The sequence below is a fragment of the Hesperophylax consimilis genome, chromosome 12 (assembly GCF_061612785.1).
Source record: "Hesperophylax consimilis isolate HC1 chromosome 12, BYU_Hcon_1.0, whole genome shotgun sequence".
In the NCBI taxonomy this organism is placed as follows: domain Eukaryota; kingdom Metazoa; phylum Arthropoda; class Insecta; order Trichoptera; family Limnephilidae; genus Hesperophylax; species Hesperophylax consimilis.
This window is the reverse complement of record NC_142847.1, coordinates 21788470-21805891: the sequence shown is the minus strand read 5'-3', so window position 1 is coordinate 21805891 and position 17422 is coordinate 21788470. Positions and strand designations below refer to the sequence as shown.

Below are 17422 nucleotides of genomic sequence, written 5' to 3'. Positions count from 1 at the left end.
GTGTGCAATCGCAGACAGTTATTAAACTATTCTGGAAAGTATTCAAAAACAATTTACTCAATGAATAAGCTTTTGAAATTTAAAAATAATGCATTTTAGTTTTTATAAATCATTTTATTTGCGGTATTGAAAAACGTATTACAAATTCTTATATGAATTTCATTATTATCAAATATTTTCATAGCATTACTCGTAATTAAAATAACAATTATATATATAAAATTTATTGTTTACCTTACTGACTACCCTCACACCAGATTTTAGAAATCTCGAGAGAAATGGTTTTCTGAGGATCACTGCCGCCATCCCAACCCCTCCACCCCCGTCACAAGAACGGCCACCTTCATTACTTTACCTTCATTACACCATGAACCTGTTTCGGGAAATCTATCCAAAGTCTTTGACATCATTGACAAAGCTTTGGTTGGCAGTTAGGTTACGATTTGATTGTTAAATTGTCAAAGATAAAAAGAAATAATCATATTTACAAGATGATTTAATAAAAAAATTCCAGAGTTCTAGTTATTAGTAAGTTAACCTCCAGAAGTTAATTGTCTGATTTTGGACAAGGCATGCCATGGAGGTTTTATTATCTCACTTGTGTTTCAATCAAATCAAGTTTACAATTTGTGTGTTCATTTACCAAATAAGTTCTGCCTACAATGATGAAATACGATAACAGAACTACATATCCATCTCTGAAATATTGATGCACAGTAACAAAGTTATCTGCGAATATACTAAACATGACAGTTGATGGCAGAAAATAAATAAAAAGTATTCCTCGCACAAATAAATGCTTAGAAATTCCTGGTCACAGTAAAATCACACTAATTTAAGACAAGAATAAACTGAAAATGGCAAAATCAATTTAACAGAATCTTTAATGATAATAATATAAGTATGTTAATTTTTGTATAATACCAGAAGTGTGACATTATTCCTATGCAAAACTTACAAATATAAAAATGCAAAATAGCATGATTTATGATACAAAAGCTTACTTTTTAAAACATTAACTAATACAGATGATTATCAATCAGGGTATTAATAAAAGGCCGGAATCTTTGAAAGAATGTGAAACCGACATTCACTAGGCACTAGGCACTAGGCACTAGGCACTAGGCACTAGGCACTAGGCACTAAGCACTAGGCTAATTTACTTGTAAAAGTCTGGTGAGAACATGTGTACATGGTTTAACTATGGCCAACTGTTACTGAACTAAAGACGGGATCGGATAACACAGGAGCAAATTTAGAAAGTACAAAGTAATATTTAATTAATACTTACACATGTGCACTTCTATTAAATACACATGAAAATATAGAAAGGAAGCTAAAATTTACAGAATGTGTAGATTTTTCAATCCTTTCATACAACAGGAAAGGTTAAACATCCCTTTCATGACATTTGACATAGTGATTGCTATTCACAAAACATTTCCAATATTTGAGCAACAAATGGAAAATCCAAATGAATCGAGGCATTTATTATCTCCTATTATTATCTCGCTACAATTAATGTACCAATAGACCATTCTTCAAAAAAGAATGACAAAAATTCAATATCGAATAAAAATAATTATATAAATGAATATATAAGTAAAATGCCAATGTAAAAGTCCATCTTCTCAAAATGCGATAATACGGGCGGGAATAAATAATAAAATAATATTAACATACAATAAGTGCCACATTCAACACATCAACAACAGTTCCAATCAATCCATAAATCCATCTTACCGAGCGAACCCAATATTTTAACAAAACAATCAGACACCTAGGATACCTACTGATACACGACAAGTATGTTAATTTAATTCACCCTACGATATTATTGCCAGACAAAAGACTTCCAATTCAATGGGACGCACCAACCAACCATCCGGAATAACATTAAGGCATCCGGAACCCTCTGCGGTCCAGACAACAAGACAACGGCAAATTTCACAACAAACGCAACAAACCCAAGGTTTCTACAGTTACGTTGACATCCACATTGATTGAACGCGGACTTGAAGACTTTAAAAGATAAATTCAAAACATAGAATTGGCACTATGAGAGGTGGAGGGGGTGTGTCGCGCTTCCGTTGTGAAGGTTGTTGAGCCAAGTGACTATTCCACGCTGTTCTGTGTGTCGTTGTTCTCGTCCAGGGATTCGTCTCCGGATCCCGTACTGCCGGGAGGAATGGAGCCCCTCTTCCCTCCGGTGAGGCGCGACGTGAGTGCCATCCCGCCTCCAGTTCTCCTAGAGCAACCAAATGCAATCCTTGTAAAATTGAAGAGAATGTTCACCCGGTGACAGGTAAAACTACTTCCATCACCGGCGAGCAATAACTACATTCGGTTATTTACAATTCAAAAACAACAACAAACAACTTATTAATTATATTCATGCATTCATTAATAATAAACTAAATAAAGTATGCTAATAATTATAGTGGGTTATGTAGCTGAAAATAATGGTATGAAGGAAAGAAAATATGAGATTTAATTTGCAAAAAAATAAAACTATTACGTAAAATAAAATAAAAACAAAATGTCAGAAAGCACTATTATTAATTAATGCAGTAAATATTGTGTAAATTATATGTACCCGATATTAAACTTATTGGAAGACCTGCTGGGAAAGAAAACACTAAGATAAGCATTTTTTATAACTAATTAACTTTGTACTAAACAATTTGATCATAAATTATGTATTAAAATTTCAACCAACCTAAAAGAGAATTTGGCAATATTAATTCATTTTCATTGCTGAACTTTCCATTTCTGAATTATTTACACATTGCTTTGGGTGCTAATGTGATTTTAACATGTAAAGAGGAGATATTTAACATTTTAATAAAGAGAACAGATCATTTTCCTTCTAATAATACAGGAATATCAACTTATATAATTCATGTCAATAATGATAGGCGTAAAGTTGTTTTTGTCAGGATCATGAACAGATAATCAACATCATAACCACTCGAGCGATGGAGTATTTAAAAAATATATACCTTGAGTGATGGATATTTCCAGGCATTCGGTTTTGGAAAACTCATCATAATCGGTCGCGCTCATTCAAAAAATCATGTCCGAATATTAATACAGAAACATATAAACTGTCTACTGTGGTTTAGAGTTAATATAATTGAGCTATTTGGGGGAATTTCGAAATAAATTCAAAAATATCATCTACCTAAATTTAGGCAGCCATCGCTCAAGGTGGTGAGTGATGAGACTAAAATATGGGTACTCATCGCTCAAGGCCTAGAATGATTAGACCTAAATATGGGTAGCCATCGCTCAAGGCCTAGAATGATGCGAACTAAATATGGGTAGCCATCATTCCACTGGATAATATTCAGAAAAACATTACACAGATTATTCAGGAACAGGAAGTCAATATATTTATGGGCTGCAATGGGAATAGAACCTGCAACCTCCCGCCTTAAAGTCAGGGGTGCTTTTGAGATTGTCTCTTTTGGACTGATGCACACCAGACATGCAATAAGGACATTTTGTACATAATAAAGAGGAAATATAGCAGGAAGTGTAACTGGTTAACTGAGGTTTTACCTAAGCTTGTTGCGCAGGTTGTTGCACTCGCGAGTGATGGTCTCGTGGGACTCCTGGAGGTCCTCTAGTTCCCTCTGGGCCTTCCTCTTGTTAGCCTTCTCGGCCTGTACCTCCTCCTCTGTCTCGTACATCTGGCGCTTCAGGGTCTTTACCCGGTTGTTCATCTGCAAAGAGAAATAACTTTAATAAAGGCAATTCAACAGTTTACATATATACTTAATCATTGAAGGTAAAATTAACAACTCTCAAATAATGAATATTCGGTCGCATCTGGGAATTGAACTCAGGACCTCTGCCTTGCCGGGGTAATGCTCTGACCACTGAGCTAATTTGACCATATCATCTGTTTCGCATCTTCGTTTGAGAGTTGTTAACATTACATAGAGGTATTACTCAGTAAGTTATTCCACCATAAGAATAAAGAATTATACTTTTTGCTACTCTGAATCTACCCGCCTTCTTCTTCGATTGGTTGGAGAGTCGAATGTGGCTAAAGATGGATGCTAAGATATTTAGTCATTTAGTAGTATCCTGCATTGGGCTGTACAGCAGGGAACGGCTTGCATGGACAAGGAGAGAAGAGAACCCTGGACATTTAACAGTGGAACAATTTCAGTGTCCATAAATCGGGGTTTATTGAAATATTGTTTTAACGGTTTCATACATTTTGTTTTTAACTTATAAATTACAATTTTAGTGATTTTCTAACTACATACCATATTAGACTCATGCCCGTATTAGAGTATTTGTGCATGATACACAATAAATATCACGATAATTCGCTACATAATTTAATTTACAATGATCGTGATGGTCCTACCTTCTCCAGTTGTTCCTTGTACTGGTCGGTGTTCCTGCGTTCATCCTCCAGCTGCAGGATGAGTTCCTTGAGCTTCTTGTCCATCTTCCTGTTGAGCTTCTGCTGGGCGAGCCTCTCCCGACTTTCCGTCTCCACCTGCTCCTCCAGGTTGCTGATCTTCAGCTCGAGGGATGAAATTGTGGTCTGCAAAGAGAACACCAATATCAGTTCATATTTATATTCTGCAAAAATCTTTTAGTGGCTTTTTAATTTTATTTTTTTTTTACTTTAGCTCCACACAGGAGGTGATGAGGAAAATATTTTTCCTCAGGGCCTATGTTATCTTTGGGAAACACTGTGTGGAGGATCTTTCTTAGGAAATGAAGAAGGGGAAGTTCTGGAAAGAAAAATGTGTGAGGGGTAGGTAGGAATCTGGAGGTCGGTGTGTCCAGGTGTGAGATCCATTATCCATTGTGAAATCCACTATCCACAATCCTCCCACTGAGGTGCAAGGCAATGTTCAATGGCAATGAGGTGTGGGTTATCTAATAAATGATTCCCGGAGCTGCGGAACCCATATCCACCTAACAAATTAATTGTAGTTTCTGAAATCACCGCAGACAAATATGAATCATCAGAAGCTTTTGTTAAATGCAATATATCTGATGTAAAAGTCTTCAATGAGACAATAGCTGAGGTCTGGTTGCCTAGCTGTAGATTTCTATAATCTTAATTATAAAGCTAAAATAAAATTTGGCTGCTTTTATGAAGTAGCTGGAGCTGAAAAAACTCTACAACGTCGGTGAAACTTGCACTGCTTTAACCTCTTAAGGACCACGCCCGAGTATACTCGGGCGGCTATTATGTGCCAGAATTCGGAATTCATACTAAAGAAATTTTTTAATTATTTTTTCACACTATGCACCACAACATCAATATTCAGTTTCATTTTGGGCCCGAATATGGCTTTTATATGAGGATATATATTTTGAGTAAATAAAATTCATTGATAAAAAAAAGGTGTTTTTTTTCCATTTTTAATTTTTAAATGATTACTGAAGGGGTTAACCATCTGGAATGTTTATAGGTCAACATAACTATCTTCAGTTTGCAACATCATTTTCATCAAGAGCTATGGAGCTGGATAGACTGTACCGACCTTTGTCTTTGATCGCTGCGCCGCCTCCAGCTCCTGCAGCTTGGCCTTTAGCTCCTTGTTCTGTCGCTCCAGCACCAGCTTGCTGCTCTCGATCTTCTGCGAGGTGCTGCGCTCTGTGGCCAGTTCGATGGTCAGCTGGTCTATCTGGTTCTGGAAACAAAAATACAACAAGTGTTGTGAATTATTTGTAATTCTTTATTTGAAATGATATTAAACTATCTCTATGGTCAAGCGGTTAAGACCGTAGACTAGGAATCCTTTACATAACCACCAATCTAAGAAGGTGAAATAGTTGAAATAGGTGAAATTGCAGAATTAATTGTAGAAAGAAGGAAAATAGATGAATCTGTAATTTACCTGTGACTTCCTTGTCCTGTCGAGAAGGATCTCGTTGTTAGACTGTTCCTCCTCGAGGTCTTCTTCCAAAGAGGCGATTCTGGCATCAAGGCGCTTCTTCTCATCAGCCAGTAAGTTACCCTATAAAAGATTTTTTTAAATCATGTTAAAAATATATAGTACTCAAAATTAATCAATTTAAATTAAATTGTCCGAAAGTAATCACTTTGGGACGATTTTATTTAAATTTCAATAATAATTGGTCAACTCTATACATATTAAAGCATTGTTTAGTGTCACCTCAATGGCATTTTACATTGATTTTTGAATGATGTAGCCTCTTCTAAGGGTGGGTTATTTCACAGAATTTGAACAATTCATTGAATTTCAAAGTTAATATTCAATTTGTTATTATTATAAGTACTGTGAAAAAACTGGCCCATGTTGAAATAATAACAGAACTTTCAAGGAACTTGAATTTTAACATTGAAATTTGATGAATTTTAAAATTCTGTGATACAATTCTCCTAAAAGTGTGTTTTCGATTGATTTTTAAAGTTTTAAAAGCCATTTTATGACCTTATACTACTACAGTACCGACAGCTGATCTCTGGTCAAAAATGGAGGTTTACTGTTGACAGAACTACCAGACTAATATATAAAGAAGAATGTCTGTTTGTAGCGGGTGGGCAGCGTGGGTTTAATTTGTGTACAAATCTACAGTTTTATTCAATGTTAATGAAATTTTGCTCACTTGACCTTCAAAACAAGAGGAAGACCACTTTCTATATTAGATTTCGAAAAACTCTGTTTAAATCCCCCGGCAATGCCGGGGACTTCAGTTAGTGTAGTATAAAAGAAAGGCCACCTTGCTACTGGAGTTCATCATCTCCTCGGTGAGCTCGTCGCGCTCGGTCTCTGCAGCACGGCGGGCGCGTTCGCTGCTGGCTAGGTCCTCCACCAGTTGCAGCCCCTCGGCCTCCAGCGTCTTGGCCTTGCGTTCGGCATCCTTGGCGGCCTGCGCCTGCTCCTCGCGGCCTTGGCGCGCCTCCTCCGCATCCCGGATGGCGTCCTTCAGCTGTGCCTGCAGTTTTTTCAGCTGCTTCAGGGTGTCCTCTTTCACCTAGAACAAATTACGACTTATGGTTAAGACCCGGCATTTTCAATTTCTACCGATTTTATATCAAGTTTCTCGCTAACTCCTTAAGTCTTGGAGTTCCAAAAAAAAAAAAGTTGTTTTTGAAGATAATATCCATACATTTGTTTTGCCGAAACGTTAATTATTTGAAATTCCCTCGATAGAAAAAAATCGCAAAGTAAGCTCCGAAAATTATTAAAAATACGTTTTGTTCTGTTATTTAATATGTTATAAGCACGAAAAAATTCAGAGTGTATGTTTAAATGCAACTAAAGACATTGGAGAGAGATTTTTGCTTTATTTCAAATGAGTCGTGTTTCATAAAATATTTTCACAGCAGTTGCTTACGTCTGTTCGTTCCAATCCTTTTAAATATTAGCGCGCTCTCTGATTTAACATTCTGATTTACATAAGACCATTTCAAACATTCATCAGTCCCGCGCAGTCGGCAGGCATAGTGGACGTGTGTCAGAATTTTTGGCATCTAAAATTACGTGATTTACTGTAAATAATATTTAATTTAAAATATTTGAATAGCTTATTTAACGTGAATATTGCATTTATCGGTTAAATAATATTGTTTTTCAAAATTGAAAAATAATTAACAAACATAAATTAAATGTCCCAAGGCCGCGGCTTGTGTACAAAAGTACTATTCGCCAAAAATTCGTTTACCACAAGGCGATGTAAGCTGATTGTTCTAAAACTGTGAGATTATTTCTTGAATGAATTCCGCAGTCGTTTTTTGCCACTCTGGAAATATTAGAGTAAAACACGTCAGGTGTTTAACAAATACTGGTTATTCAGACTTTGCCGAACATTTAACCCAATGCCTGCCCAAGCAATATACTCTGTCAACTACGACACGCCAAGCTATTTCAGTCTTTTTTAAGTTCTCAATTAAATTAATCTTTACGGCATTCCCATTGCCATTGAGGGCTTTGTTTATACTAGATGCTCATTACTGATATCTTTGGTACATACTTGATAAGATATTTGAATCCTCGAGTGTGTCCCGTAATGTATTTTCGACATAAATAATAAACACCGACAGAATAATTGAGTGCGGTGAATCGCCATAGTGCTGACTCACTAACACAAATAAACAAAGAGATATAAGATAAACACTCACAGTCATTATGGATTGTATCGAGTCGGCAACGATTCTCCAACTTTTTTCACATTTTATATTTGATATTGCACTAAATTGTTTTACATTTTATTTACACAATGTTTTAAAGATTTAAAATTAATATTCTTTTTTCTCGTGGAATATTGTTGAGCATGGCCAAACACATAACGGTACGTTACATTCGCCACACATGTACTTCGTCGCTTTTCTTGTTTTTGGTCTAAGTTTAGTGTTAGAGCAAACATAACAGTTTTTATAAGGTTTTTGGGTTTTTTCCTTTGCGGGTATAGGTATCGGCATATGTTTTACTAGCATTTTGGCAGATAACCGTAATGGCACATCTTGTGACGTACATGGACCAACTTCAGGGTGCGATGTAGTATGATATTTTTCTAATAATTGTCTTATCACATATAATTGGAAATCAGGAAAAGTAATGTTTTTGGAAGTAACGGTTTTGTGCATAATGTACGAATTCAGTAAAAATAAATCGATTAAATGAAAGAAAACTTTTTTGTACCACTTAATTGATTTTCTAAGCGAATTTACACTAGTTATCATCATATCCGCTTTATCTACTAAGCCCATGTTTTTATTATAATCTTGAATACAATTTGGCTTCGAAATTACTTCTCCAGTTCTAAAATTTATTTTCCCAGTTGGAGAAACTTTATCATCATGAAGCGTCGTTAACATGTGAATTTCTCTTTTGTCGTGCCATTTTAATGCCATCAGTGAATCGGAATACTGAGAAGTAATTTCCCCTTTTTTCAATTTGTTGAATTTTGGCATGTTTTTACGGTTTTTTCGCACCGTTCCACATGCGTTAGTTTGGTGGTCATGCAAAAATTTAAATAATATTGGACTAGTGTACCAATTATCTACATATAATTTGTGGCCTTTTCCGAGGTAGTCATTTAACATAGTGGTGACAACAGCTCCTGAAGCCCCAAGACATTGATTGTCAGTGACATCCGTCCCATCTCCACAATAAATAATTATATCTAAAATATAACCTGTCTTCGAGTCGCACAAAATAAACATTTTTATTCCAAACCGATGGCGTTTGGATGGAATATATTGTTTAAACTTAAGACGTCCTTTGAACTCTATAATACTCTCGTCAATGCAAAGATTTTCGTATGGCACCATTATTTCTTTGAATATTTTTCGAGTGTGATTGACCAGAAGTTTAATTTTATTTAATTTGTCACCAGCAATTTGAGAATCAGGGTCTGACATATGCAGCATACTCAGCAATATCTGGTAACGATTTCTTGCCATCGTCTTGCCAAATATATTACTTGTCAGAAGGGGATCTTTCGACCAGTGCTCTTCTATCGTGTGGTGCTTATTTCTGGTCATTAGCATTGTCACTGCAATAAATATGTAGAGTTCATTAACTGATGTATCTTTCCACCTGCGAAGCCGTGAATGTTCAGAAATAACTTTATTTCTAATAGTCGCTTGATAATATTTGTTTGTCTCCTTGACAATTTCGGCCATTATATTTGTATTTAGAAAGTGTTCAAAAAAATTTATTTCCGGGGAATTTTCTGATAATAATGGGGTCGCGATTATTCCAGATGGAAAATCATTAAATTGATGGATGATTGGTTTAAAATTTCCGGAATTCACAGTCCAATTTCCTGACGAAGTTCTTTGGGTAACTTCAGTCTCCATAGGCTCATCTTCATTGTCACTAAGTTGCGTTATAATATCTGAGTCATCATCACTCTCCTCAATTTCAGAGTCAATATCGAGGACGAATTCTCTTATCTCTTCTTCATTGAGATCGCGTCTTGACATATTTAGGGATATTAAAAATAAAGATTCAAAAATGATTGTATAAAAGTACACACGAAAAGAAATATCGAACTAAATTTTAAAAAAATACGCAAACTAAATTCTCAATTCGGGAATAAAAACTCAAGTCCACATTTCACCGAATATTAAAAAAACTTTTAGAACCACACCACAGAGAACGTAATAAGAACCACGTGACATCCACACACACGACGCTGCGATGGCGGGAGAATCAAACGACTGCGTCAAGAAATCTGTTGACCTTTTTTGGATGCTGCTTTTCGTAGTATAAACAATTAAAATTATCATATTTTACCAGAGATGTCGCAAAGAAACAGTTCATAATATTTTACAAAATAATATTTAGCCCCATCTACCGTTAGAACTTAGAAATATCATCTTCGAAACATTCATACTGGCGATTTACGTGATACGGCGTAGATGGCAGTTGTGGCACGGATCGTTCGTACGCCGATACGCGTAAATGGCAGCGATTGGGTTAATTAATACTAACCATTCTTTTGATAAAAATACAGGAGTCAAAATTGTACATAAAAATAAAATAGGAATACGCCTTAATAATATAGAAGCATTAGAAATAGTAGTAGATTGAGATCAAACGAAAACGGTCGACGTGTATAGCAAAATAAAGTGGTTTAAAAAAACAACAAAAAATATTTTGAATAACATATTTAATTAAAATGTATCTATCACGTATACTTTTATAAAATTTACAAATATCTTTATAAAATTCAATTTTTATTTAAAAAAGAAAAAAGTGAAGTAAAGCAAAAAATAGAGTATTAGAAATTATCCTCAAGGGACAACTCTGTATTACAAAACATATTCAACTATTTCAAGTTGTTTTTATAATTTATACTTTATATTATTTTTTAGATTGCGTCCATTTAGACATATTTAATGCATTGATAACTGTAAAAACCGAGTAAGTTTGTTTTGTATTGGCCATTAAATGATGATGATGTTTTTGTTACGTAACTCCACACAGGATGCAGGTAATTCTGCGTGATTATACAAGTAAAAAATAAAATGTTAATTTTTCGAAATTCCAACGCTTTAAGGTCGATTTCAGGTAAGTAAGTTAATAAACTAAAGGATAAATAAATATTTTTCTATGGAAAAATATTGTTCTATAGGAAAAAACACAATGGATTGTTAACCCTATACGAACTCTATGACAAGTAAAAGTGGTGGGCGTCGCCCATCTACAATTCGAAATGCAGAATGCCGCGTCTTAAGAGGAAGCTACAAGCCAAAAATATGTATATTCTTTGTTTGCCTTATTTCGTGACAAATACACAGGTAATAGGCATTAAAATCGCTTGGAAAATGGATTCAAGAAACACTCGATTTCATGCGCAAAAGTGGTTTTTATTTATTTTGTATAAAAATTTATAAGTACGCAAAAAATTAATCAAAGGAAACTGTCACAAATAATCTTACCCATAATATGTTATTTTTTTAAAGTTGATTCATTTGTGCATTCATACATTTTTATTGAATAAATACATTTTTTAGTAGGTTACATTTATATTTTATATGAAGTAAATAATTTTTTCATTTGAATTCTCCTCAAGAGAAAAGATAAGAAAAGAATCAATTTATATAAAGCATTTTATTTGGTACTCATAATGTAAACAAATTCGTTATAAAGATTAATGGAAAATCACTATTTAGCACTAATTGAGCTTCGCCTTAAGTCTGAGTTCTGTTGATTTTATTTCCGAGTAGAGCCGATTTTCCGTCAGCACATATACGTCGTAATGGGGTAAAATATGGTAGATTGTAGTTCATAATGTTATAATGCAAACTTATTAGATAACTATTTAAAATTATTGTACTGTTTAAATGAATAAATATATAATTACAAAAAGTCTTCTGTTTTACAAGTCCTTAGGAGGAACCTAGAGTTCAAACCCTGTTGATATAAAAAAGCTTAAAACAATTAAAAGTATTTTTAAAATATGTAATTATTTACTTATGTATATACTTTTATAAAAGATATAATAAAAGATATTATAAAAGATATAATAAAAAACCTAAAAACTGAGTCAGCACCAGGTTTCGATGGGATCACTGTTGAAATTCTAAAAACACATCTTAACTTTTTGAAAAAACCTATTACATATATTATAAACAATAGTCTTAAAAAGGGAATCTTTCCATCAATATACAAAAAAACTATTATTTCGCCGATTTATAAATCAGGTGACTCAAAAGAAATTAATAACTACCGACCCATATCAGTACTATCAAATATCTCAAAAATTTTCGAAAAGGTAGCCAAAAAGCAAATACAAAATTTTATTGGAATTAATAATATATTGAGTGACCAACAATTTGGATTTCGCGCAAAAACAACCACGCAGGATGCAATCATAGATTTAACAACAAAAATATATGAAGCACTGGACAAAGGCAAAAAATCTCTTGCAATTTTCATAGACCTAAGGAAAGCCTTTGACAGCATAAGTCACAAAAAATTACTATACAAGCTTAACGAAATCGGAATTACTGATAACGCTAACACGTGGATTGAAAGTTTCCTGAACTCTAGAAATCAATATGTAAAAATAAAAAATATTCTTAGTGAACCGAGCACAAGCGACCACAAGGCACAATTTTGGGCCCTCTTCTATTCATCTTATATGTAAATAATATCTTTGAATTACCAATAACAGGAAAACTTATTTCATATGCAGATATACTGCAATTATATTCCAAGCAAATTCATGGAATGAACTTGAAACAACTGCTAATCATGATATCAATACCTTAAAAGAATGGTTCGACGAAAATTTATTAACATTAAACATTGAAAAAACCTATTATATACTTTTTAGTATAAATAACAAAAAAATACCTCCTATCGCCTTAAATATTAAAATTCATTCAAGAAAATGCGCCACTAAAATATTAACATGCCAAAATAATGATTGTCTATGCATAGCAAATAAAAAAGAAATAAAATATTTGGGTGTAATAATCAGGGTGGCCACAAAAAACGGATTTCAAAATTCCCTGATAATTCCAGGTTTTCCAGGGCAGTTTCTATATTTTTCCCTGATATGTTTTATTTGGTATAAGGACATATCGTCCAAAATTTTATTTTTGAAACACGATTTTCATCTACGCCAGAAAATTAGAACAGATACATAAATAAAGGGAATTCCGTCATCTAAAGCAGTGCTCCGCAACCTTTTCTCACCTAAGACACACTAAAATTCTTCCTGGAATTCCGCGGCACACCAAAAGCTAAAATATATAGGTATTAAATTGATACACATTTTTTTTGTTTTGTTATTTGAAAAGTATACATACATATAACTATAACATACTTATTAATTATTATAAAATAATAATAAATTAATGTGATACCTGCGCATTTCAATGAACACAAAAGTTTTATATTCGGCTCGATTTTTGACAACACGACTTTTAAGCATGACCGCTTATCATTTTTAATTAATACAAACGTTGAAAAACTTTGTTCACTTAAATATGTCGTTGAAAATGGAAGTCGTGCTAAGATTGCTGTGTTGAAAATGAGAGGATATTCGTATAGGATAATGTAAATCCAGATAATATCTAATGGAACATTGGAGAAGTGAAGTTTTAAAGTCATATCATTATATAAATTTGTAAATTCCTCTCGAATTATATAGAGGCAGTGCTTCCGTAAAATTTATTGCATTGGTTGCAAAAGGATTTCGAATCCAATCTTATTGTTCCGTAATAATGGAACAAAAATACAGATCAAATTTGTGCTGAACAATACTTAAATGTTGTTGGGCCAGATCCACAATTAATTGCTTGTTTTCAATTGTACTATGGTTGATCCTTTGGTTTAAGTTCATTCAAATGCTCAAATATCAGCCATGTATGCAAGTTAAATCAATCAGAAATCATCATTGAGGCGCTGATACAGTTCGTGCATATTTTGATTTAAAATAAAGTCACGCACCTCATGACGAAGCTCAAAAAATCTAGCCAAAAATTTGCCTCGGGATAGCCAACGATTTTCAGTATAAAACAATAGGGATTCATATTCGTCTCCCATTTCAGCACAGAATATTCCAAAGATTCTATACTACATTTTGAAAAAGAGACAATATTATGAAAAATAATTTGTCATTGTGTATTAAATACATAACTAGCAGTTAAAAACCCGCTCCGCGGGTTTTTTTCTGCTAGGCCCTTCGGGCGGCACTTGGTTGGGCTTCGCCCAGTTTAAGTGATACTAACAACAATTATATTTAATAGGTAGATATTAGGTCATTCACAGAGAGAGGGTGAGTATATATTGTTAAATCACGGAACAGGAAGGAGTTTAGGCATATAAGAATGACAGTTGTTCGGCTAAAACTTTACCTTTCCCGAATAATTGCCTAAATGGCTAAATGTAAATTAATATAGGTAATTATTCGGAATCGCTGGACACGGAAAAATACGAAATATTTTTAAATAATACCTTCTGATTTACCTTAATTACTATAAAAGGAATCGAACAGCATTTGGGAAATTTTTAATTTTAGCTTTTTAATTTTTAATTACGTAAAATGAAAATTCGCTTTCGCTGTATGGGATAACAGCCTGAATTATTTATGTTGATAACATTTTCTTTTGTCGGTATTCCTGAAATGAACGGCTAGAGACAATTGAAAAACGTAAATTAAAAAGTTATAATGTAATACAATATTCCGGCAAAATAGTGTCTACTTAAAAAACACAAATGATTTATTTCGCTATTATTATCATTATTATTTTATTTAACCTCACCTATAATAACCTAACCTAACCTACAATAATCCAGCCTAACCTATAAAAATCCAACCTAACCTATAATAACCCAACCTAACCTAACCCGTAATAACCTAACTAACGTTACCTAACCTAACATAACCTGACTAATCCTAACCTATAATAATCCAACTTAATCTAACCTAACCTATAAACTAACTTGAACTATACTAATCCAACCTAACCTAACCTAACCTAGCATAACCCAACCTAACCTATCCTAACCTATAATAACCTTTTTTTAAATATTTCCTTACTTGTAAAAGAAACCAAAATACCTTTATTTTATTTTTCGAGCTTGGCTAAAATAGTACCACCTACCTAGTATTTGCATAGAGTAAATGGTAAAAATTCTAGCCACTCATATCAGGAATACCAAAAAAAGAAAATATCATCAATAGAAATTATTCCGGCTGTCATCCAATACAACGAAAGCGAATTTTAATTTTACGTAATTAAAAATTAAAATGCTAAAATTAAAAAATTCCCAAATGCATTCAGATTCCTTTTATATTAATTAAGGTAAATCCGAAGAATTATGTCCAGCGATTCCGAATAATACCTTAATATAATGTATATTATATACCTGGCAAAATGATTGTTTTATTAAACATATAAGTACATGTCAGATTAGAGATTTGTTGACTAATTTTACAATCAACGAAGCGTTTCTATCTTCCGATTGTCTTTCATGTTATTTTATTGAGTTGGCAGTGCCTATACTTCCGCGTATTGTTAACTTCATGTCGGTGTTCTGTCAAATAGTGCGAAATTATTATTTACGTAAATAATATTAAATATCAATATTTTTCAAAATCGTACATGCAAAGACTTGTTGTTTATTGTCATTAAGTTGAATCAAATGTTTGTTTTATTTGTAAATGCGTATTAAAACTGTAGTTTCACGTAAATAATTACCGTTGTTTGAATAAATGAAATTGTACGTATTTGTATATCGCTTTTATGCGCTCTGTCGGCCAATAGCAAAACTACTCCAGCGGCCGGTAAAGGAGGGATTGACATTTTTAAGGAACCCTGGAATGTCTGATTCTTGACAGACGTCAAATATATAAAACGTAATTGTGGATAATTTTTACTGTAATGTAATTAATCCAATGCATTGTGAACTTTCTAAAACATATTTTCTTCGATATTATCTAAAAATTATTTGAGCAGAAAAGATGCTTTTGAAGAAATCTGCGGATCCTATTTTAGTATTAAATCGGGTCATAATTTTGAAGTTAGCGGAATTTAACCGAAACAAACAATTTAAATTTGACCAATCAGAGGGCCTACATCGTCCAGACGCTAGGACAATAATACTATCAGATGAAATATTGTAAAATGTCAAATGCATTGAATTTGACCGCGGCACACCTGTAACCAGCTTACGGCACACCAGTGTGCCACGGTTGCGGAGCACTGATCTAAAGCATTTATTATTTCCTTGCACCACAATGATCTATTCAAAACAAAATACACTTATTACAAATTTATGATATTTCGCCTGAAGACAATTTGTGTACAAATGAAAAGACCAGACAAAAATAGACAAATAAAAAAAAAATTAAGTACAGTAGAACCCAGATAATTCGAAAAAACGCGTAATTCGAAATTTTCGCCAAAAAAATTTCAGCAGAAAAATTTTTTCATGCAAAATTTTTTTTAATTCAAAATTCGTTAATTCGTAATTCGAAATTTATTTTTGTCCGCGCACGAAAATTTGTTCGTCAAATTCGAAAAAATTTGATTTTTGCGAAAATAAATCATAATATTTCGTAAATCTGAATCTAAAAGTCAGCCGTGGCGGTAAAACACCGAAAAATGTATTTTTACATGGTTATACATCGTCCTAATTAGTATTATTATTTTGGGAATCTGAATCGATTTACACTGGAATGTTGTATTTTTTCAAATTTATTTCGAATATCCGAGTTTGAAGGGCCGAGAAAATACGTTTTACGTGGATATATGTCGTAGTTTTACGAGTTTACACCAAATATCTGTATTTAAAGGGTCGGCCGACGGCGACGAAACTCGGCCGCGAAATTTCGATTTACGCGTAAATGTATCGTATATTTACGAATTTATTTCGAATATTTGAATTTAAATGGCCCGCTGCGACGGAAATCGGCAGCGAAATCTCGATTTACGCGTAAATATATCGTATTTTTACGAATTTATTTCGAATATCTAAATTTTAAAGGGCCCGCCGCGACGGAAATCGGACGCGAAATTTCAATTTACGCAAAAATATATCGTATTTTTACTAACTTTACTTCGAATATCCGAGTTAAAAAATACGGCGCGACGGAAATCGGCCGAAAAATTTCGATTCACGCCGAAATATGACATATTTTTACGAATTTACTTCAAATATCTTAAAAGGCCGGCCGCGACGAAAAACTGCCGATAAAATTCGATTTACGCGGAAATATTTCATATTTTTACGAATTTACATCAAATATCTTAATTTAAAGGGTCGGCCGCGACGGAAATCGGCCGCGCATTCTCGATTTACACGGAAATATATCGTATTTTTTCGAATTTTTTTCGAATCTGAATTTTAAGAGTCGGCCGCGACGGAATACGGCCGCGAATTCTCGTTTAACGCGGAAATATATCGTATTTTTACGAATTTAAATTCAGATATTTGAAATAATGGGC

The 17422-nt window shown here is 33.6% G+C and overlaps 1 protein-coding gene across 6 annotated transcripts in view; it reads right to left on the bottom strand.

Moving 5' to 3' along the window:
• Positions 1–93: 93 nt before the first annotated feature.
• The window catches only part of zip (myosin heavy chain 10), a 165302-nt gene continuing 147973 nt past the window's right edge, over positions 94–17422 (bottom strand). For 2 of the 6 annotated variants that reach the window (XM_089638211.1, XM_089638213.1), the window contains 7 exons: positions 6727–6981; positions 5880–5999; positions 5523–5672; positions 4385–4567; positions 3565–3728; positions 2597–2623; positions 94–2248 (listed from right to left, as the gene is read on the bottom strand). In XM_089638211.1, the coding sequence (XP_089494337.1) occupies positions 2116–2248; positions 2597–2623; positions 3565–3728; positions 4385–4567; positions 5523–5672; positions 5880–5999; positions 6727–6981 (1032 nt within the window). In that variant the 3' untranslated portion in view covers positions 94–2115. The remainder of the gene's footprint in view (positions 2249–2596; positions 2624–3564; positions 3729–4384; positions 4568–5522; positions 5673–5879; positions 6000–6726; positions 6982–17422) is intronic. The other 4 variants (XM_089638212.1, XM_089638215.1, XM_089638214.1 and 1 more) reach the window with 2 other exon arrangements.